Here is a 22,360-nt window from a genome sequence, read left to right on the forward strand (position 1 = left end):
GCGGCATCTTTGGGCTGTACGAATGGGTCATGACGGACGCCTACGACGAAAACGACCCCCACCACAAGGAGATCCGTTTCGGCATCGAGCACGGTGGAGGCATCGCCAATCTGCAAACGGCAAATTTGCAATTAAAACGGGCTTGTATTTTAACCAATTTTAACGATACCAATACCAAAATTTTATGGATTGGACTTTATATATATATAAACGTTTATATTAAATCCGTTTTGCAAAACACTGAAAATTGGCCATTTTATTAATCAAAATATAAATATTTAAATATTTATATTTAAAATCGAAATAGGTTTATGTTTTTACCAATTTTTATAATATTAATACCGAAATTTTTATATTTAAACTTTATATAACGCCAAATATCCACGTTAAATTTAATTTACAAAAAAAATTATTTAAAATTTTATATTTTTTATAATAAGATTTTAAATAATTATTTTAATAAAAAAGTAAAATAATATTTTTTACAAAAAATGCAAATATTATTTTTTTTAAAAATTAAAATATTTAAAATATATATAATAGTAAATAAAATAATAAATAGGAAATATAAACAAAATAGGTAAAGCGGTTAATAATCCGGCCAATATAGGCGGTAAAACAAAATATAAAATAACGTTACAACCCCCAAATATTTGGTTATATAACGGTACTTTTTTTGCAAATTTACAATTTTTATTCGATTTATTATTCGATTTTTTATTTTAATATATATAATGCACAGTAATTTAACTGTATCGCCTTTTACTTATACGGTACGCGCACAGTGCGTATACTGTGCAGATTTGCCGGTCAACGGCCAAAATCGACAAAATGTCCTGAAACTAAAACGCGCGCGATTTTTTCGACCGATATAATTGGTCGAAAAACCATGTGGCTGGTAAGGTATATGGAGTGTTCGGTCCACTTTGCGCAGCAAAAGGGTCTAGTCTGAGCATTAAGACTACAAATTGTCCTCAAACCTGAACCAGAAAGTTTTTTGGTTGAACCTACAGGTACAAGCAAAGCCACGAATTGAGCCACAGGTTCAATAGTGGAGCCTTGGGCTTCAGGGATGAGCCCTGAGATTAGAAAATCGACGAAACGTCCTCAGATTAGAACGCGCGCTATTTTCTCGATTGGTTTGATTGGTCGAAAAACCATGTGGCTGGTAAGGTATATTAAGCGCTCGATCCCCTGCGCAGCCGGGGTCTAGGCTGAGCACTGAGGATAAATTTGGGCATTGAGACTACCACGTATTAAACTCCGCTTTAGCAGTGTTGCGTTTATTTGATCTGGGGCGCCCAATCACACCGCTTGTTAATGAACCGATTCCCAATAAAAGCTCAACGGACCCCTATTACATGTGTGGGGAGAAAGAGGCCCGAATATTTCACTGCAAAGATATCCTTTGTCCCGACACCTACGACTGAAGGAAGGAGCAGACACATCCCCATTGCTGTGGACATCAAGAAAACAGGCAAATTGTCTGTCATGCCTGCGATGCAACCAGGCGATTAAATATACGGGGCGGCATTTGAAATGGAACCATGTCGTCGTCGCCCACCGATCGATTGCAACCCACATACCTTCGGTTGTCATGATACTGAATCATAATTTCTTATCCTTTGTTGGCATGATGGGCTCACTGGGTGAACCAACATTCTTCAAGTACGGAGGGAAACTGACTGCGAGGAGGCTCTCCCATTATCTTACCTTGTTTGTTTCTTTTGCTTCTCCTTCGTTGTCAAAATTTGCCCCTCTTAGTTTTTTTTTTTTTTTTTTTTTTTTTTGGGGTGGGATTTTTTTGTTTTTTTTTTGCGTACACCGCTCAGGCCAAGAAAGCCACCCCGGCACATAGAAGACCCGGAAAAGGTCGCCCGTTTCCAATCAGCCAGCCTTGTTTTCTCCTAAGAAAGCTTGGAAGCATGTCGACCAGGGCGCCAGAGGTCGGTCTACAGTGATGTACGTGGTAAGATGGAGATGGCAAACTCCACATCAGGCTGTCAACGCTGCCATTGGGTCGTTCCATACTGTCGTGGCTTGGGTGGCCACTCCAGCCAGATCCAGCGGATTTGAGATGCATGCCCCCCCCCCCCCCCCCAAAGGTAAATTACTTTGACGGGCAGCACGCACCTCCCAGCCCATCCATTTTCATATTTCGCTTTCTTCCCCCTTACCATCTCGGACAAGATCTTGGAAGTGAGGCTACCATCCGCGGTTTTGCGTTTGGTGGTGTCACTTCGCGGGGCTCCGACCGTTAGCAGTTGTGGTGTATCAAATATTCCGCGTGCTGTGTGGCCCAGGAGCAAGGAAAGTACTCTTAGAGTTGCTTCGCGAACGTGAACCATTCCTACATACAATCTCGCATCACGCACAACAAACACACACAACACAGGAGTCGAACTCCTTCCGAATAGCTAGCTACACATCACAGCCAGACGACTTCTTGTACTTACAGTTCTTACTTTTTTCCTCCACATTTTCCTTACTTTTTCTCTGTTCATATTGCTCTTTCTTTGTTCCCAGCACTCAAAAAAGGACGCGGCCGGTCCATAATATAAGGCAGGTTGGATTATTGACATAGTCAGGCGGACTCAAGGGGCGTCGTTATCTTGTCCTGCCCCTATAAGCCCCCGACTATGACCCATGGCAAATTGGCTGGGTTGCAGAGGGGTCGGCGCACATCAGAACCGTGCCGAGCCCGTCCCAAACCCTACAAATTTCTCCGCCTTCCCGGAGGACGAAATGCACGAGGTATCAACATGGTATGTTGATGCATGCGACAGGGGAATGGGTTTGGACGAGCCGTTTCTTGGGCGGAGATGTACAGAAGAAGCTGCGAGCCTGGGGATTCCGGGGCAGTCCGTGTGGACGCCAGTCCCGGGCGAACACCACGTCTTTTTCGTCCGAGCACCAACTCCTTCACCGCCTCGTCAGGTATACGCTAGAACACCGACGGCGGTGCCACTCGAGCGAACATCCTCGGGCCGCTCCATAACCGCTGCGTCCATCTCATCATGGGCCTTGGAACATGCGGACGACACCGACCTCAATCTTGTCTCCGACGCCGAGGCCGCTCGATGGGTTGGCGAGTATACGGCCGACTTCTTCTATAGATATCCCGACTCCACGTACGAACGCATACTGAGGACTTTGATCACGCCGAGGCCATCATCTCCACTCACTATAAACGGTGCCCACGATCCGGACTTTGAGCTCGACGATGCCGTCCTGGCGAGCATATTCTCGGCCACCAATGAGATGTTCTTCGCTGGTCGCCTGACCAATCGCGTGTCGTGGGATTGGTCCGGGACCAGCATCAGCACAGGTTGCAAGTACGAAACGGACATAATCGGCACGACAGCTATGCGGAAGCGGCCTGCCGGCGGATACGAGGCGCTAATCGTCCTGTCATCCCCAATACTCAGGGGCACCAACGGCGGCCTATTCAGTCGCAGGCTACTGATCTCGACCTTTATCCACGAGCTCATTCACTGCTACCTGTTCGTATGCTGTGGTCATCGTGCTAGGGAATGTGGCGGTCATACTGCCGGCTTCATCAAAATTGCGTCTGTCTTAGACGACTGGGCTGGTCACGGCGTCCTGCATTTGAGGGAGATGGAGGCTGACCTGGAGAGGTTCAGAACGACGGCTTCAGCGGTACAAACAGCATATGGCATGAGCAATCATTCCAGCCCGTCTCATTACGGACCCTGTTCTGGTCATGGTCTGTCGAGCCGCAGAAGCTTGCAGGGCTGGGACTGTAGTCCGACTGGCGGCGGTCCCCGTGGCTGGGATGATTGCGGTCAGGGGTCAGGGCTTCTCCATGACGACTGGCTCCGACGCTAGTGGTTTTTTTTGGTTATTTTTTGGGGGTCAAATGACCGTCGCGGCGTATTGCTGAGCCAGCGCTATATGCTACATATAAGGAGGGGGCGCTCGCTTCGGCGAACACAGATGAGTGCCGCTGTCGTCTTCAGGCTGGGTGTTGTGCTGAGACTGGACTTTCTTTCGCCCGTGTGTTCTTCTATTGACTTGTCTCTTGTTTGTGTTTTATAGCCTTTTTCTTTTCAGCACGGAGCCTGGCGTCTGATCCTTTTCGTATGGCTTCATCTCTACAGGCATTGCTTATTGTACATGTTTCTATACAGCAACTTCCACTTCATATACATAAGAGAACTAGTAATGTTAGATGCATTAGTATGGTATGGATGAAGAACCTTGTATATCTCAGTGCCTTTGACAGATATGAGACGACACTGCTAGGTTTGAAATCGGGTTGTTTCGTCCACCACAGTAAATAGTCAACAAATGGCATGCGACATATAAGACCTGAAGTTGACGGTAAATCAGAGCTGGACGAACACAGAGCTACAAAAAAATAGGGTATCTGTAATAAACAAGATGACTGTGTGGTAAAGGAATTAGTAGATTAAAACTGCCCAGGTGACAGCCTCAAATGGCATGTCGGTATGATGTCGCTTCTCGTGTTAACCCCTATTATCAAACCTGGCCTGCAGCTTCGTCCCTTATCCTGTAACAAGATCCCGCGGTTCTGGCTCCTGGTCAGCTGCATTATCGAGCTCAGGCTGGACCCCAAGTTTTCTCAGCATCCGCACACCCTTCTTGTCCTCCCGCCTCATCCTAGCCTCTCGCTCAAGCACCTCTCTCTCTCGCGCCGCACTTTGGCTGTTGTCCTTCTCGGCCTCGCGCCTTTTAGCAACCTCATCCGGTGCGACAATCTTGTCCTTTCCGTGAATCAGCTTCTGAACAAAGCGCTTGCTCTTTTGCCTCGTGCGCACGTAGACCTCCAGGCCCACGAGAACCGCATAACTTTTGCTGATTGAGACGTGGGTCATGTCGACGCCCATGTCCTTTAGAGACTTGACAAAGGCGCGAAAATTGGCAGCAGGAGGACGATAATGCCCACTGAGGGGTGACAATGATTTGAGTCTCCCATTCTTGATCTTGATCAGCCCAGCCGCTGAGATTCGGCCGCCTTGTAGAAAGGAAGAGTGCTGGAAGGCACCAGAATCCTTGATACCGACGTACAGCCTGAACGATGTGTCGGCAACGAATATCCACGTGTTCTTCCTGACAGATTTACGCAGCATCTTATTGAAGATTGTGGCCGCCGAAACATGGCTAACCTTCTTGATGCCCTTGGCCTCGTCGAGGGTTGGGTTCGCATACTTGGCCGCTCGTGCTGCCTCAAGCTCAGAATCCGACGCCCGGGAATCAGCACTCCCACTACTCGTGCCGCCTGTGATACTACGGCCCGGGGCCCGGGCTTTCTGTCCAAGCTCAGGGCTGTAGGCTGGGGTAATGTCGTCCTTAGGCACGATGCCATGGATCGAATCCTTCCAATCCTCTGTAGTGTCTATCCTGGCACCATTCTTTGCCCAGCACAGCCGTCCCTCGGCGTCGATTCTGACAAGGTAGTATTGCCTTTCCTCTCGACTAAGGTACCGGACTTGCTCCCTTTCCAGCCGGTCGCGGGGACAAGCTTCCATCTCCAAGTTGCTTCCCTCGCCGAAGTCTAGCCAGTAGAAGAAGTTCTCGTGGGTATTGGACTTCTTCCACTCATCGTGATATGTCCGCAGATTCGAGCCATACCGGTGCTTCTGGTCCACCATTTCCAGAAAGTATTGCAACCCCATGGTTTGGGCCGCCTTTTTCATCCTCGCCCTCGATTCCTGTCTCCGCCTCCTGGCAGCCTTGCGCTCTTCTTCGTCCATGTTGCTCCGCAAAGACACAATCGACTCATCCGAGCTGGAACCCGAGGGCGAATCCTCATCCCAGCCAGCCCTCCTCGCAACGATCGCCGCTTTCCTCCAATTTCGCCTGGCGGCAGTGGAACGTTTGCCGGCGTCACCATTCTGTGGATTAGCAGCACCGACACCCCCGGCCGCCTCGCCAGACCAGGATCGTGGTCGTGGTTTGGTAATCTCACGGAATCGTGCCTCGCGCAAAGCGTGCGCCCATCTCGTGTCTGCATCGACGGTAAGCCCGGACATCTGCCTCCGGGTGCGGTAGCCGCGGTACGTTCTCTGAATCAGAGTGGCAGCACGCGTGAGGAGGATGTCATCGATAATGGTAGGCCGGCTCCCCGCGGTTGCTTCCTCGACAGCCGGCCGTCCGGCACTATGCGTGGCATGTGAAGGTTGGGTAGGTGATTTTGAACCAGTAGAGGGGCGCTTGTGCTCACGAGACATGCGCCTGATCTCATCCTCGCGGTGGTTCTGGATGCACGCTATCCGATTAAACACTTCTGTCGATGGTGGTATTAAAGATTCGAGGTATTTCTGCCTCGATTCCGACGAGTCGTTGGCCTCTGGTTTAGTCCCAGTGGACTCTTGACACGCAGCTGAACGCGGTCTTTTTGGAGGGGACGGGAGGAGCTCCGCCCGCCCAGCGTCCGCATGTACCGGCTCAGATGATTTGTCCTCAGCCATTTTCTGTCTGTCTATGCCAGTCACGGCTGCTGTGGTAAGGGACACGAGTCCACCCAGGCAAGCGTGAATACAAGTATTGTATCTATGGACCCGCAGACGCTGGTATTAGATGACAGTAAAGAAAATGGTTGCTGGAGCAGGCACGTTTCAATGGCATCGCTCGCAAAGTAAAATGTCATTCGATGGTGAACGTCTTATTCGTAGGTAGGTAGGTCGGCAAGGTAAGGTAGGTAGACATGCGAGTGAGGTGACAGCAGGCCACTTCTGAAAAAAAAGGTGAATGTGCAAGGAGGGGATTCCCATACATCACCGGATCTGCATTAGGACTGAATGTTGCTTGGTGAGGTACGGTATTTTGGACGCTTGGGTTGGTGACGGTAAAGGAGCAAAAGCGCGTGACCAAGAACGAAGAGCTATTATTTTATCGTCAAATGAAGCCGTCATAAGACCACGCGAGAAGACCGTCACAGGAAACGGGCCCGATCTTAGACAAGCGACTGAACAAGTGAGAGCGCGCGGGCACCTTTGATTTTGTAGGTCAGCGCAACGCAGCGCACCAGCCCCGTTCTGCATCAGGTTTTTGATCCACCAAAATCCGATGGTGCATCAGCCAAATTGGTAGGGTAAGCTAGACGTATGCGCTTGAGACAAGAACATAGCAAATTGACAATTGCAACAGAAAAAAAAGACATACAGATTACGAACAATACATATGTATGTAAGCATCGACAGTAGATGCAGTTAGCTGGTTGACTATTTCCATTCATGTGATAGACTCATTGTAGGCTACCCGCGAGAGCTTGCGACGCGGTGACGCAATGTGCTGTAGGACTACCGTGGACGAACTCTTGTTGGCTTGGTAATTACTTACATAGTGCAGCAAGTAATTACAGATTTAGCCTGGCCCTGGCCACCTTGGGACCCACTGATTAACGGGGGCCTCTTGGTTTGCTCTGGTTAGGTTGATTAGTACACTGCTGACTGGTGCCTACCGTACTCCCGTACTCCCGTAAATGAACCCACGGACAGAAGTCTCTCGCCAGGCCATGGTATGTACCGGTAGGTAGAGGTTCTGAAGCCACCAGACACATAGAAAGGCTAATGCCATTATTATCACTCCAAAGTACCGTAGGTGGCTTGCACAAGACAGGACGGGACACTGCAGGGGAAAGGGGAAAATACAAACAACAACCCTAGCTACCTTAAGGACCTCGCAAGCCTGGCAAGCCTGGGTAGGCACTTTATTCTTTCAAGACGAGGCCCTAACATGGACTACAAGCAGTTCTGGACTACAAGCAGTTCTAAATTTAAGCCAGTCGAAAGCTTGGTTGACCAACGTTGGAGAAGGGAGAGAGAAAAAATGTGTTACTGCGATTCAGCTCTGGTTGTAGCAAGATCTCTGTTTTCACATCAATTGGGCCTAGACATCCAGGGTATTACTTGCGAATACCCTAACAGACAAAACTAGATGGGAGATCGCAACATAAACATGAGGTTTATAGTGCGAGACACTTAACATGAAGAACAAAATAGGCGAGAGAGCTGTGACAGTTTTTAGGTGCTGGGGGCGCTGAATCAGAAGAGCGTCGCTGATTTTGATGCACGCCTGGTGAAGTGGAATTGTTTGCCGCCACTCTTGCCCGACCGGATACCAAACCCCATCAAGCTGCTGAGATTCGACAGGAAAAACCTGAAACGACAACACCCATTTTCTTTTCGAAGTTCCGTCTGATTCAATTGATACGCACTGGGCGCATTATGAATGACTGTTTTCGTATCGCCAATGGCCTCCGTTACGCGCTCCAGGCGAGCTGAAAGCCACACCACATACCCGATGCTGCAGACGCGGTTCAGCAATAATAGCAACAAGAAGTTGGTCTTTTCGCAAGCGATTTCCGTTGCTCCAAAACGCCGTCGCGACGAACATCCCGAAAAGCCAATTGATATCAATCCCATTCAATCGCCCAAAAGACAGCGACTCACTATTAATTTGTCGTCGTCGCCAAACGCAGACTTTCACCCCAGAACGGTCGCGGTGCCGCCACCACCTCCTCTTACCCACCCTCCGACGCGCTCCCGACCGAGCCGAGACGCTGCGACCGCGGTTCACTGTTCACCACCATCAACATCAACATCAACGCATAATCAAGCCGGGAAACCCCCAGCCCGAATCCGGTCGCGCCCGTCATTACCACCGCCGCTACCATCCCTCTCAAGTGCATACAGTACAGATATATTACAACCGCCGCAGGTAAAAGCGGGTTCAACCAATATAGAGTCTTCCAGGCCGATAGCCAGAGCTCGAAACGCTGTGTCCCGCGAGCTGGGTAGTCTGCACGTCAAGCCCTCGGAAACAAAGGCCACTGAAGGTCGTAAGCTACGCTCCCAGGAAAACACACGGCTCAAGAGTGACCTCTCGGCTTATTTCCCGGATTACGATGAGGTCATTGGAAATGATCCGAGGCAGGAAAGTACGTTTATCTGATTGCATTCCCCCCCAAAATAAGAAAAAGAAAAAAAAACCACCTCAATGCCCCTCTGCACAAAATGCTGACAGTTGTTTTCGCAGATCTACTGGAGCCCTATACTTCTATAGTAATAGTCGATGACCCAAAGGTGGAACGCGACCAGCAAGACCACCGGAAAGTTGAATCCTTCCCAGTCAGGAGCTACAGCGACGGCCTTTTCGCCAACCTCGTCGATACCCAGGTGTTCAACCTTGACTTCCTGCAGAATCAACTTTCCCTGGACGACGATCACACCGACCCTCTTCCAGACGCGCTGTTCGAGCCGGTACACAAACGCGCCGAACGCGCCGAACGCTCCGTCCGGAATACGGAAAGGGGTCGCGCTCAGCACGAGAAGGAGCAGATCATACGCCTCTTGGATGGGCTCCAGGGCCACGACTGGCTGAGAGTGATGGGCGTTAGCGGAATTACCGAGACCAAAAAGAAGGAGTTCGAGGAACCACGACAGCACTTTATTCGCGGATGCGAGGCCATCTTGGATAAGTTTCGACTATGGGGCGTCGAGGAAAAGCGGCGAAAATTGGAAAAGGAGCGGGCAATCGCTCAAGCAGCACGGGCAGAGAGCGATGATTCCTTAGCCGAGGAAGATGCCAAGAATGAGGATATGAGAGAAGAACAAGAAGAGGGAGACGAGGAGGACGAGGAGGACGAGGATGAGGGAAACGACGAGGAAGTTCCCGACAGCGAGGCTGAAAGCGATTTGGATGCTTCTATCGCCAAACAGCTGAGTGATGAGACACAAGCCCGTGCACGCTCTAGGAAACAGCACCAAAGAACACATCCCTCCATGGAGTCCCTGGATTTACTGCCACCTAGGCCCTTCACGTCCTTCTTCGAGAAGAAGTATCAACGGGATGCAGCCCTTAGCAGGAACCGCCGGAAGGGACGGACAGTCCTTGCATGGGGTCATGTGGTCCCTGAGATGGAAGTGGAGGACTTTGAACTACCTGAAGAGTTTTTGGACGAAGAGATCCTGAGAAGAAATGCAAGACGAAAGAGGAGGGACAAGAGAGGTGTTCTCAGACGGTGAAGTTGTGATTCGGGTCACCTAGACTGCCTGCCCGGGGAATGAGCCGACGTTTTGTGCATTGTTAGGTTTGCATTATACTACCAGTTGGAATATGATACCAGTTTGCCAGGCACTAACTAGATGGCCAATATCAATGCGATTAGGAAGCTGGTCATTGTTGAATGTTGCTGACGTTCGGGACGTCTATAATTACAGCCGTGTAGTATGTATTGAGAGAAGGGCTGTCTGAGTGTCTTCACGACATCCACACTAGAAAAGGTCGTTAATTCCCTATTCTAGCCAACATGCCCTCCCTCCCAGGTCACTGGTGGGAAGGACGCAAATGATATAAGAGAGATGAATTTTTCTTATCAAATGTACAACTAGAACAATCCTTGAAATGTAGGTGGCACATGCCATTGCTTCACGTAATGAGTTCTGGGCTCTTCGGTGTCCAACCTTCTACACAAACTTCCGGTGACTATCGAAAATGGCGCAGAGTAAGCCAACACATAACGAAGGATCTATATACTATGTAGCGTCGCCCCATGCACTTCATCGTGAAGTCATAGGCCTTTTCTCATCCTCATCTTCCGAGTCGTCTCCGATGACATGATGCCCATCATCATCATTGTCGTGCGTCCTTTCAGCGCTACCTTCAGCACGGTCATGATACTGCTCTGTAGCAAACTCGTCTTCATCGTCGCTTCCACCAGCAAAAGCATCGTACAGCTCACCGCCTCGGGTTTTACGTCCTTTCTGGCCTCCCGTGAAGCCCTTTTCACCACGGTTCAAACCCTCGGCTTCTTCCTCATCAAGCAACTCAAACTCATAGTTATCCCGTGGGCTGTTTCGCAGCCTACGCTGGCGAGCCATGAACAGATAAATGCCGAGACCGATGCAAAAGACTACAATCAGACCCAAGGCGCCATATATCCAAACTTGAGTGTGCGACGATACTCCGAATGTGGGCAAAAAGGATGGAAGCCACGATGAGTTTGATTGAGTAGCCGGGCTTCCGCTAACGGCTGATCCCTGATCAGTGGTGACCTGAGAGACCTGGGAACCGGGAGACCCTGCTCCGGTTGGCTTGTTATTGACCGGTCGGTCGGGGTGGCCGCTAGACGGGGTGGTGATGGGCTTGTCGGGGGTCGACGCGGAACCCGGCGGCATAGTGATCGTCTCAGCTGCGACTGTGGTCGTGGACGGCTTGTCGTGATCCTTGTCGTCGTTTTCTGTTGGCATGGGCAAAAGTACCGCTTTCGAAGCATCCCGGGCTTCACCCCACAGCTTGAGATGCCAATCTGTGAAGTTGCCTTGGAATTCATTGGCCTTGGTATCTCTGACCACGATGGTCCAGGTGCCAACTCCCGATTCACCCCAGTGCACAACACTCATGAAAGTCCAGTCTTTGTAGCCCGACTTGGCGTTATCAAGGCGTCTCGTGACGGAGAGATGGCTGATGACCTTGTTCGGACTAATGAGGTCCACGCTGAGATCGCCACGGCGAGAGTGCTCTATGTTCATCGTTACAGTGACATGCTCAACCCGCTCAAGGTTGGCCTTTGCAAGCATATCCTCAGTAACCTCGAATTTGGTAGCGAGGCCAGCATCGCCCTCAGGAATACCATGCTTCACATGTATCCAAGGTGAGAAAAAGTAAGCCTGAGGCTTGACGAGCTTCCAAGTCTTGGCAGCCTCTACGATGCCAAAAGTATCAACCTTGCCGTATCCGTAAGTGTGACTGTACTTCTTGCCGATAGTGGTATCTTGCCAGTCGCCAGAGTCAAGGTTCAGCGGTACGGCTGTCATGAAAGCGAGGTACTGCATGTCTCTCCAGGTAAGATCTGGGCGGACCTCCAAGACAAGAGCAAAAATTCCTGCGGCTAGAGGAGCTGCTGCTGACGTGCCTCCGTGCCCATTGTAGCACTGGTTTGTGCCGACATCCGTGGTGTGCTATTTATCGTTGGTGTTTGTCAGTAACCGAGGCAGACTGATCCAGCAGCAGGTCGGTGGAAATCCTTACAATTGCGTCGCCACTACCAGAAGAGTATGTGACGACCAGGTTGGCGGAGCAGGCCTCGGAGTAGTATGGATGCAAGCCCTTCCTATCAATGGCACCCACTGTGATGCTGTAGATGCTGTTGGTGTACCCGTCGAAGTTACAGTTGTCCTCGTTGGCGGCTCCGTTTCCACTGGCAAAAACGTAGATTGAGCCTTTGCCGTCACGGCCCTTTTGCACGGCATTCAACATTGCGCGGCGAATCAGGAGCCCCGGAGCGTCCATGCTTTTGCCATCATCTGGAGGCCCCCAAGAGCAAGAGTAAATGTGGTTGTTATGAAAGTCGTAGTTAAGAGCGACAGCCTCATCCGCGTCGCTTATAAGCTTGCTCAGAATACGCAAACCTGAGACTTTTGCGTCGAAGGCGACGCCAACACCACATACATCATTCCGGACGGCCGCCACTTCTCCAGCACAACGAGTACCGTGCCTGTCGTCAGATAGCCTCGGCTTGGGCTCTTCGGTCTTGTCATTAAAGTCGTATGAGCCTTTTGCGTAGTAGTTGCCCTTCAGATCGTCACTGTACATGTCTAGGCCATCGTCGACAATTGAAACAGTGGCGTTCTTTCCGGTCACCCCACTCAACCAAACGTCGGTAACATTTACGTCATGGCCTAGTTGGACGGAATTAAACAGATGCCATTGCTCATGGAAGATAGGATCCTCGATATTCAAAGTCTTGGCGATCTGTGTCAGCTTCTTGACCGCATTGGCGTCCGGAGCATCCTCCTGACGGGCGCGGAAAGGGCTTGGTCCAGCGCGAGGCGGCGGAGGTACTCTCTTCGGCCAAGGGCTTCGCAAAGCCTGCTTCTCCGAGAACAGAACACCATCTAGAGCACTGCTGCCAAAGGCGCTACGTCGTTCCAGGCCTCGCTTTTCCAGACCTCGCTTGACAATATCGTGCGGCGCTTTTTCGCCAGAGAAGACATGATGACTGTCAAGCTCTCCAAGTTGACCAACATGTGTCAGACCCAGTTCTCGCGCAACGACGGCGGGTTCTGCATCAGAGGCTAGGTGGACGACGTAGTAGTCATTGGTGTTGAAATCGCGCGGCGTTACTTTCGAATGCGCGGCGAGGCTGGAAGCAGCACCCAATAGGGTGAGGCCGTAGGCGAGCCTCATCGTTCGAAATGCCCTGGCTGTTATGTATGAGGGTAGCACTCTCGGGCGTCGAGAAATGAGGTAAAACTAAAGGGAGGAAATCGATTGTGTTCGATGAGGAAATGTCATATGACGACCGCTGGATGGCGAAAGATCGTCTACGTGGCGGTTTCGTAGGTGGGAGGAAAGAAGCCGGCTTCAATCTGTCAGCACCCCAACGCGAGGGGCGAGACAGGTGAACAAGGGGAAATGTAAGACGGGTTGATGGGTGAACGCAACCCAAAAGAGAATAAAAAAGAGAGAGAACAAAAAAGAGACAGAGACACGGAAAACGATGAAGAGAAAGACCAAAACAACAATGGGCAAAGAGACCGGAATAAGGACTGAATAGACAAGAAGCACGGTGTTTGAATAGGAAACAAGAAAAAAATGCTTCCAAAGCGCAACAAAATAGAAGTTACGACCACATAAGACGAAAGGGAATGGCTGTTTCAAGCGATTCGGCAGATCATTGCAGGTGCAGGGCGTTGCGTTTCTGGTCCTGGTTCCACGTTGCTAAAAAGAGCACAGCCTCCACATGTCGGCCGTCCAATTTGCTACGTAAGGGTCCTTGCGCCACTGCAGGCACAGGACGAGAGTCCGGATGTTTGTGAAGTGTGATAGGTGATTGTTATCGTAAAACATATACTGTAATCATCAGTTATCCTGGTCATAAATGCACAGTACAAAAGTGTCAAGTGACAAAGAAATCAGATCGTGAAGGAAGATGGCTGGCCCTCTGCTTCTAGTACCCAAGATTCCAAAGCCCTCGACCACCAGCCGCGCACAAGGTAAAGGAGCTTGGATAATTACTTACTTACCTAGGTACCTAGGTACTACCTTACCTACCTACCTAATTACCTAAGAAGGTGGGTAAGCTACCAACCTGACTAGCAATATTTTTCTTAGGTACTTTCTACTTTCTTTTCAATTTTTTTTTATACCTGTTGTAAAAATGAACATATCCACATTTAATTTCTTACTTGCCTCAGCAAGCCCCTCAAGCCCAACATAAACCGGCGGGTGGGAATCCAAGGAAAACCACCACCTGAACACAACTAGGAATGGATGCAACGGTGGCCAAACAAGTGGCCGTTGTCGTATTTGCTCCCTTTCCAATACACAAACCTTGATCTCCCTTGACACGCCAGTGCGTCACCAACCTAACTGCGATAGCAGCGACACCTACCGATATTGCTATTGCCAAGCTTACATTAGATCAGTTCGTGGCCAAGCAAGCCTAGCTAGCTAACATCCTCAGGTTCTGTACGAAGTAGCTGCAGGGGCGGAATTTTATTGCGGCAGGCTGCACCAATTGAATCGACAAAAATCAAAAGCTGAGTAGAGCAAAACATGGGTGCTACGCCACGTGCAGATATGACCCATGGAAAGCACACCAAGACCCGTAAAGTCTCGATGGCTGCTTGTACTCCGTACACGAAAGGAGAGCCTCGTTATCACCGATTTACCTGAGCAAGCCCAAGGTACCGACAGTACGTACCTAGGTAGTACCTTAAGCAGTACCCATGGGTTTGGATTTAGGGCCAATCAGCCACCATTTTGGATCGAGGCATCGGAGGTGGCCTGAGTAGGCATGTTAGTACCCTACAGTCATCGGTGTGCACATAGCACATATTTTCTAGAAACCTAATAGTGGATATTTATCCATGACAAGACTTGCAAAGTTTCCAAGGTATCCAATTTCATCAGTGTATTTATTGTATTCTTTGTCTTCCTTGTTTCGATCCTCGTCGAGTGCAACCTACCTTGTCGCTCACCGTTGGGCGACGAACCGAACCCAATCAAGCCAGTTCACTCTCCACACATGTCCGACCCCAAATCACCAGTACCTAGTACGATACAGTACTGTATTCCATAGTGCCTGCTAGACTGGGTTACCCCCCTGTAGCTCAGGACCACTCAACCTCCCGATTTTCGTCGGCGACCCCCCAGCCGCCGCTGCCCCGTTGCATATTCCGTCATTTTCTTCAAGGATCCTCTTTTCCCCAGCCTTGCATTTTATTTCTTCCGCTCTTTTGCATCGCGCCATCCCCCCATTGTCTGCTCTTTCTTCTATTCAAAGACACACAAGACATGATCTGCTAACTTCCCGCTTCTGGGCATGGGCTCATCTCTGTGCGTGCGGATGCTTGCATGAGGCAGACCTGCACATCGCCATATCATCTCGTTTATGTTTATCGTCCCTTTCTTTGACCGCCATGTGTAACATGTAACTGAACAGCTTAGCTTGCAGCAGCTACTTACCCTAACCTGCCTTACCTATCTATCCATTGTACCTACCTTCACCGGCCTACGCGCTGCCAATCACTATTTTCCGGACCCGCTCTTCGCGCGCTTTACCGTCGACCATGTCTCATTCTCAATCGCCGTCACAGTCGGCACCGTACTGGGGCGAGCTACCTCCGCCCAGGATCCACCAGCATGGCCAGCCGTCGTCGCTCGATGCTGCTGCTCCTCGACCCAAACGCGGCTCTGTGCAGACCGCTATCAGTGCTGATCCCACCGAGTCTACACAGAGTCCATATGCCACGCCCACGCGCTCAAGTTTTGGCGGCGCCTACGGTCTAGCTCCCCGGCCTCCCTCGCTCCCTTATGGAGCTGACCAGTACCCAGTTGAACCCGCCGAGAAACGCCAGCGCCGCTGGAGTCGACAGCAGGAACTAGACCAGCAAACTCCTGCCGACAGCCTTGAATCTTCCCCCAATACTCCACATACCTTGCCCCCAACGTTCAGATCCGGAACAATGCCTTCTTCGCCTGGTGCCCCAGCAGTGCTCAACCCTGGCCCTGGGCGCCGCAGAGGACCGCCAAATCAAATGGGAATGGAACCGGAAGATTATAGCGTACAGAACGCTGTTCCTGGTCGCCACAAGAGCCAAAGAAATGGTTCATATGACTCTACCGCAACATCAACGTCCCGCCCAAGACCAAATTCAAGTGTTGATGCCAATGTTGGCGGGCATGGGAAAAAGTTCGCAAATAATCGTTCGCCGCTACAGAAGCTTGAGCTGACGCTCGACAGCATCACAAAGGAGGAGAAACGTGCCCGCGTGGCAGCTGCCGAGGAGCGCGCCCGCCAGAGGGCCCTCGGGGCTGCCGCCGAGGTTACCGGCCCGGACCACCAGCAGCGCAGCGCCGCCGAGCCTCAGGGGCGACAGGTGCAGCATGAGCCAATAGCCATGCACAGGGGTCCTTTGACCCAGAACCCGCCCGAGGACGGTCCTTTGCCCGAGCCTAGAGTGCCGGCTGCTCCGCCAGCAGGGAATGGCGATTCGGACCTTCCGAAGCGCAACCTCAGCTTCCGAGAACGTACGGTGAATCGTAATGACTTGAATTTACCCGAAGTAGACGAAAGGCCACCTACGATACCGCCCAAAATTCCAATCTTAAGGAGCGGCAGTAACAAGCTCCGCAAGCAACCTCCTGGCGAGCGGCACCCACGGAAAACATCAATGTCTCAGACCACAGGTGGCGACCGGGAAGAGCCCAGATTTGTGCCACATAGAGGCACCTCTGTGCGTATTGATGCGCAGCCCAGCCCCCCAGAATACTCGACTGCAGCTGGTCCTCAGCTGGGGCAAAAGATGTCGCCCTATTCTTCAGGCGGTAACGTGTCCCCGCCGAACAAAAAAGCTTTGTCACAGAGCGGCCCTCCACAGCGGACCCAGTCAGGCAAGTTGATCAAGGCGTCAAGCCTAAGAAATAAAGCTCCTCGTCAAGGTGAAGCAGGCCAGCATACTCCTCCTGGTCCAGGAAACGGTGTTTTCGGCAGAGAACAGTCACCGGTACCCAAGGGCCCTATTGCTTTTGTAGGCGATTTGGGCCCACCAGCTGCCATAGCTGCGACTAGACCGGCGACTACTGAGGCCCAGGCTTCAGACGACGATAGCAAAGACGTCGATGACGAGTCTGTCTCAAGCGAGGAGGGTCATTTTGCGAGACTGGCATTTGCCAATCGGGAAAGCTTCAGGCCAGGACAAGGATTGTTCCAAAAGACGACTTATCTTGACGAGTGGAGCAAGGCGACGGTTGGTACACTTTCTGGGGAGTTGTTGGACCTCGATAGTATGATGGAGAAATCGGCAGACAAGAGCCAGGCTTGGTGGGAGAACCCACCATCAAAGCGACGGGGTTCGACGTCGTCGCGTCCCAGGAAGGCGGAGGCCTTCGACGGTGAATATGATGAGACCAATGGTAAGCAAAAGTATTCCTATCGTGAAGGGACTGATAACCGGGGGCTTCCAATAAGTAAATATGGTGCATTGTGATGTCTCGGCATGATCGGGCTACCGATTGTTCACCAGAAGACTCGCGCGATGAGGACAAGGCTTGTTGTTCAAGACAAGGTTTTGGCAGCCACGCGGCCCGCAAGGATTGTAAAAAAAAAAAAAAAAAAAAAAAAAAAGCCAGTCATCGCGCCACCTGGAACTAGGCGTGCGCAACCTTGTCCTCGTTGCCGCTATGTTCTCTACCTTTTCCAAGACAAGGCCTCCCCAACACTTTCATCCAATATTTCAAGACTTGTGCACTGACTCGACCCACCGTCCTGCCTGTACTTACAGCCCCTACGAGATTCAAACCACCGCTCTACCTCAAATGCGGCCCTTTGCTTCGGTACAGTGGCATTCGCGTCGAGCGTGGGACATCCCGGTCCGCGCGGGCCGTCCCGGCGCCGGATAGGGAAATTTGGCGAGGAAGCATCTTGATTGTCACCCGTGATGACGAATCTTCCTATGAGATCGCACCGACACTACGTCTGTTCGCTCAACCCATCGAACTCCTACCCCCGCCACCTGAGATTGTGAGTGACGAGCAAGGTCTGGCACCCGAGCATGTTGATCCCATCGCCGGCCACCCAAAGCTTGGCAGGAGAGGTGAGACATTGTACGTTCGTCCGATCGATCACCTGGAGGAAGCCAAAGATCTCTCGAGGGATGAGACGGACAGTGGCCTGTTTGAAAAGACCCGGAGTCTGCCCGACTACCCGTTGGAAGATGGGCTTACGGAACCCCATGGTTCGTTTGCTGCTCGCAGGCAGCGAGCGAAGTTGGACGGTGAGAAGTTGGACAGGTACAACGATGTACGTGGCTTTCGATTACACGCCGAAAGGGGCTGCACCTTCTGGCGCTTCAACATTGAGGTTGAGCTCAAGGAGCGCGAGCAGCGGATCGCCTACCGCATAAACCGCGGGCCATCGACTGGCTTCTGGGTGCCGGCGAGGGGCCAGTCGATGAATATCATGTTCCACAGCTGCAACGGATTCAGCGCGACCGTGAACCCGAATGACTTGAGCGGGCCGGACCCCATGTGGCGGGATGTACTGAACACTCACCAGGCGCGTCCTTTCCATGTCATGGTCGGTGGTGGTGACCAGCTCTACATGGATGCCGTGATGCGCGAGACAAAGATATTCAAGGAGTGGACCGACATGCGTAACCCTATGCATAAGCACAATGCCCCCTTTACGCCACAGCTACAGGACGAGCTTGAGAACTACTTTTTGGAGCGATACAGCATGTGGTTCTCTCAGGGCTTGTTTGGCATGGCCAGTTCGCAGATTCCCATGGTGAACATATGGGATGATCATGATATTATTGATGGTTTCGGTTCGTACCCTCATCACTTCATGTCAACACCAGTGTTCTCTGGCCTGGGTAACGTCGCTTTCAAGTATTACATGCTATTCCAACACCAGAGCGTTCCTGACGAGACTGAGGCTGTCGAACCGAGCTGGGCATTGGGCACCAAGCCAGGACCCTATATTGCCGAGCAGAGTCGGAGCGTATACATGTCCCTGGGCGGAGATGTGGCCCTTTTGGGCGTCGATTGCAGAACTGAGCGAACCCACGACGAGGTTATGAGTGATGATTCGTGGCAGAAGCTCATGGATCGGTGTTATGATGAGATCGTCAAGGGACGAACAAAGCACCTGCTTGTTTTGCTTGGAGTGCCGATTGCATACCCCAGACTGGTCTGGCTGGAGAACATGTAAGTGCTACGCCCGCCCTTAGTCATACTGCCAAGGTTCCTTATTTTGCTGACAGTATATCCCAATGCCCAGCTTGACGTCACGGCTCTTTGAACCCGTCAAGGCCTTGGCGAAGATGGGTCTCATGGGTGGGCTGCTAAACAGATTCGATGGCGGCGTCGAAGTGCTTGATGATCTCGATGACCACTGGACAGCCAAGCACCACAAGAAAGAACGCAAGATCATAATGGAGGACCTCCAAGATCTTGCCGCTGACCGCAGTGTCCGCGTGACCATTCTCTCAGGCGACGTACATCTTGCGGCCGTTGGTCAGTTTTACTCGGATCCAAAGCTCAGCATTGCGAAACACAAGGACTTTCGCTACATGCCAAACATCATCTCGAGCGCTATCGTCAACACCCCGCCACCGGATATGCTGGCTGATGTGCTGAACAAGCGCAATAAAGTACATATTCTGGACAATGAAGATGGCGAGAAGAAGCAGACATGGGAAGACATGATTCCTTTGTTCAATAATGGCGTGGATGGCAAGCCCAGAAACAACAAGCGTCTTCTGCCCCACAGAAACTGGTGTGCCATTCGGCACTATGTGCCGGGGGACACGCCGCCGCCATCGCCTGGGATTGAGGAATGGGCAGACCCCATCGGAACGCCGTCCAAGGGCGGAATTATGCGGCGATTGTCCAAGAAGCGCCCTGCAGAGGTACCACGCCCACCCGTCTCAGGGGCAGGTGGGCTCTTTCGAACGTTTTCGCGCGCCGAGCGTGCTTCAGCAGACGATGTCGGCCCTCGTCTGCCTCGTCCGCAGGGGCCAACTCGAACTTTGTCTCTTACTCGGGGCGATTTCCCCTCTGCCAAGCCTTCCGGTAGTGGGATAGGAGGGCTCTTGCGCAGGCTCAGCGGCCGGGGGAGGAAACCCACAGTCGACACAGGCAAAACGGCTGATGATGGTGGCATCAACGGGCAGTGGGGGTACTCCAGTGACGAGGATGATCAAGCCAGCATCATACCCCCTGCTGCCGCGAAGAGGCTTGGATTAAGGGGTGGCGGCGCACCAGGAAGAAGTCACGACTACGACGTAGGAAGCAGTTCGGACGAGTATTACGAAGGGGACGAGTCGTACTTTACTGCACAGCCAGTGCACCGTGACGCGCGTCCGCCGCGACCCGTGGAACCTCCAGTCCAGGACTTCCAGCCGAAATCACTACACCGCACACCAACATCCATGACAGCCAATCAACGTAAACAAGGTGTCAGTCTCGATGTTAACCTCGAGGATGCCCTTCTGGTCACTCTGAACGTGGAGGTTAATGCCAAGGACCCTGCGGGAATAACGACCCCTTATCGTCTTCTCGTTCCGAGGCTTTTCTATGAATATTCGGACGACCCTCCAGAAGAACCTCGACCAGAGCCAAGTGGGATCAAAAGATTGCTGTCTCTGAAAAGAAACAAGTCGGATCCCGTAAGAACAGGCGGCGGTGGATTAGAAATGACGGGTGCACGGGGACCTCCTCCCGCAGTCTGAAAAAGGTGTGTCGGTGAGTGTTGATAATCGCAGTGCCAAATGCCAAGTGCAAGGCATTGTTTTGTTGTCGTCGCCTCGAAGTTTTAAACGAGTACATGGGGAGAGAGGCGGACCGTAAGCACGGATAACATGAATGTCATAGATTTGAGCACTTACGGATAAAGTACAGAAATAATTACAATCAGCTCCAGTACTAGTTGCTATTGGATTTTACGATAGTTGTGTCATACTCAAGTCAATAGGGGCCTTCACTTCACAGCGTGTTGCTCCAGTTTCTTGCGGGTGAAAAGTGGAGGTCGAAATTGATTAGCATCGCCTTCAGCTAAAAGTGTTACATACAGAAAGGCGCTCAGTTATTTGCATGACATCGTCGGGTTGGGGGGCATAGTTTGATAGCTCGAAGCCGGACTTTTGTCTTCTTTTTTTTCTTTTTCCAATGAATATTTCGTCATTCTGTTGTTTCTCTAGTAGACGGAGCCTGCAGCAAAACAGATGCGTCAGTACTCTTCTCTAATTATGCGCACGCCATGGCGACTCCAGTCTTACCTTTTAGTGGCCGGGACGGGATGCCGACATGTCCATGTATCTAGGGCTCTGCCGCCGCACCTTGAGCGGCACCACTTTACTCCGAGGGTTGACATGTCGACATGCTCTCTTCCCCAGCTTGGGAAGAAATAGGCAGACAAGCTAGCGTGCCAGGATTAGGCACGATGGCAGTATGCCGGACTTGGCTGAAAGGCAGTCTCTTGATGCCCATTCGTGCCCCCAAAAAAGCTCATTGATCACCCCAAATCTATAATAAAGAATACCTGGGGAACTAGTCGCCATTCTTGGCAGGGCTGCGACTGCGGCTTCTCCCGCGTCCCCTTCCACGAGGCGCACCACATCCGGTGCCACGACCACCCGCGCCACCCTTGTTCGGCGGCGGCCGGACAAACGCAAAGTCTACGTAGACCGTCTGATCGAGCAGCTTGCTTTCATGGGCTCCGTCGATGGCAGCACGAGCCTCAGCGAGAGTGGGATACTCGATCAAAGCGTAACCCTGTGCACGACGGAGCAGTTAGTCGCTGGGTTTCTATTTGATGCCCCCCCTCTTTTTTGAAAAGAGACGAAAAGAAAAGAAAAGATATAACAAAAGAGACACACCTTGACATAACCACTCCTCCGGTCAAGGTTCAGGTGCAGGTTCTTGATCTCGCCAAAGTCGCCAAACTTGTCATGTATCGCTTCCTCGTCTGCCTCCTCGTGGACGTTGGTCACCATGATGATCCAACCCTCTATGGAGCGCACGGCTGTGGCCTTCGCGTGCGTCTGCATATCGCTGACCTTGGACGCGTTGCCAGAGGCTTCTGGGCTGTCGGCGCGTGGCGAAGCGTCGCCGTCGTGCATCTCAACGTCGGCCATCGTTTCGCGGTTATTATAGTGCAGGCAAAAAGACGATTTTCTTTGTGATATGCTCTCTAATTATGCTGGCTTCCTGCGGACAGTTGATGAATTCTCGTGTCGCGTCCGCGATTTGGTATATGATTTGCGAAGACCGTCTGGACCATCGAGTTCATTCATCCATTCAGCCGCCAACCCACATTAATAGGTACCTCTAGACCTAGGTAGGTAGTTATTTGAGGGGCGAG

The 22,360-nt window shown here is 51.4% G+C and overlaps 6 protein-coding genes across 6 annotated transcripts; 3 read left to right on the top strand and 3 right to left on the bottom strand.

Annotated features, from left to right (window-relative positions):
- Window positions 1–2,159: 2,159 nt before the first annotated feature.
- Window positions 2,160–4,225, top strand: MGG_13465 (uncharacterized protein). Its single transcript, XM_003716086.1, has one exon. The coding sequence runs from the start codon at window positions 2,647–2,649 to the stop codon at window positions 3,847–3,849; it is 1,203 nt and encodes a 400-aa protein (XP_003716134.1). The 5' UTR covers window positions 2,160–2,646; the 3' UTR covers window positions 3,850–4,225.
- On the bottom strand, window positions 4,086–7,211 carry MGG_03743 (IQ calmodulin-binding domain-containing protein). Its single transcript, XM_003716087.1, has one exon. The coding sequence runs from the start codon at window positions 6,453–6,455 to the stop codon at window positions 4,530–4,532; it is 1,926 nt and encodes a 641-aa protein (XP_003716135.1). The 5' UTR covers window positions 6,456–7,211; the 3' UTR covers window positions 4,086–4,529.
- Window positions 7,212–7,473: 262 nt separating this feature from the next.
- On the top strand, window positions 7,474–10,419 carry MGG_13467 (uncharacterized protein). Its single transcript, XM_003716088.1, has 2 exons — window positions 7,474–8,926; window positions 9,025–10,419. Exons 1-2 carry the CDS (start codon window positions 8,218–8,220, stop codon window positions 10,011–10,013), a joined length of 1,698 nt encoding a protein of 565 aa, XP_003716136.1. The 5' UTR covers window positions 7,474–8,217; the 3' UTR covers window positions 10,014–10,419.
- MGG_15291 (pheromone processing endoprotease KexB) lies at window positions 10,069–13,776 on the bottom strand. The gene is made up of 2 exons (XM_003716089.1): window positions 12,019–13,776; window positions 10,069–11,948 (listed from the first exon to the last, which is right to left on the bottom strand). The coding sequence occupies exons 1-2, from the start codon at window positions 13,174–13,176 to the stop codon at window positions 10,548–10,550; spliced, it is 2,559 nt and encodes an 852-aa protein (XP_003716137.1). The 5' UTR covers window positions 13,177–13,776; the 3' UTR covers window positions 10,069–10,547.
- A 1,462-nt stretch (window positions 13,777–15,238) lies between these two features.
- MGG_03741 (uncharacterized protein) lies at window positions 15,239–21,254 on the top strand. Its single transcript, XM_003716090.1, has 3 exons — window positions 15,239–17,409; window positions 17,778–19,203; window positions 19,277–21,254. Exons 1-3 carry the CDS (start codon window positions 15,564–15,566, stop codon window positions 20,727–20,729), a joined length of 4,725 nt encoding a protein of 1,574 aa, XP_003716138.1. The 5' UTR covers window positions 15,239–15,563; the 3' UTR covers window positions 20,730–21,254.
- MGG_03740 (RNA-binding protein 8A) lies at window positions 20,953–22,303 on the bottom strand. Its single transcript, XM_003716091.1, has 3 exons — window positions 21,876–22,303; window positions 21,276–21,771; window positions 20,953–21,207 (listed from the first exon to the last, which is right to left on the bottom strand). Exons 1-2 carry the CDS (start codon window positions 22,131–22,133, stop codon window positions 21,547–21,549), a joined length of 483 nt encoding a protein of 160 aa, XP_003716139.1. The 5' UTR covers window positions 22,134–22,303; the 3' UTR covers window positions 20,953–21,207; window positions 21,276–21,546.
- Window positions 22,304–22,360: the final 57 nt, after the last annotated feature.

Source organism: Pyricularia oryzae, chromosome 4 (assembly GCF_000002495.2).
Source record: "Pyricularia oryzae 70-15 chromosome 4, whole genome shotgun sequence".
In the NCBI taxonomy this organism is placed as follows: Eukaryota; Fungi; Ascomycota; class Sordariomycetes; order Magnaporthales; family Pyriculariaceae; genus Pyricularia; species Pyricularia oryzae.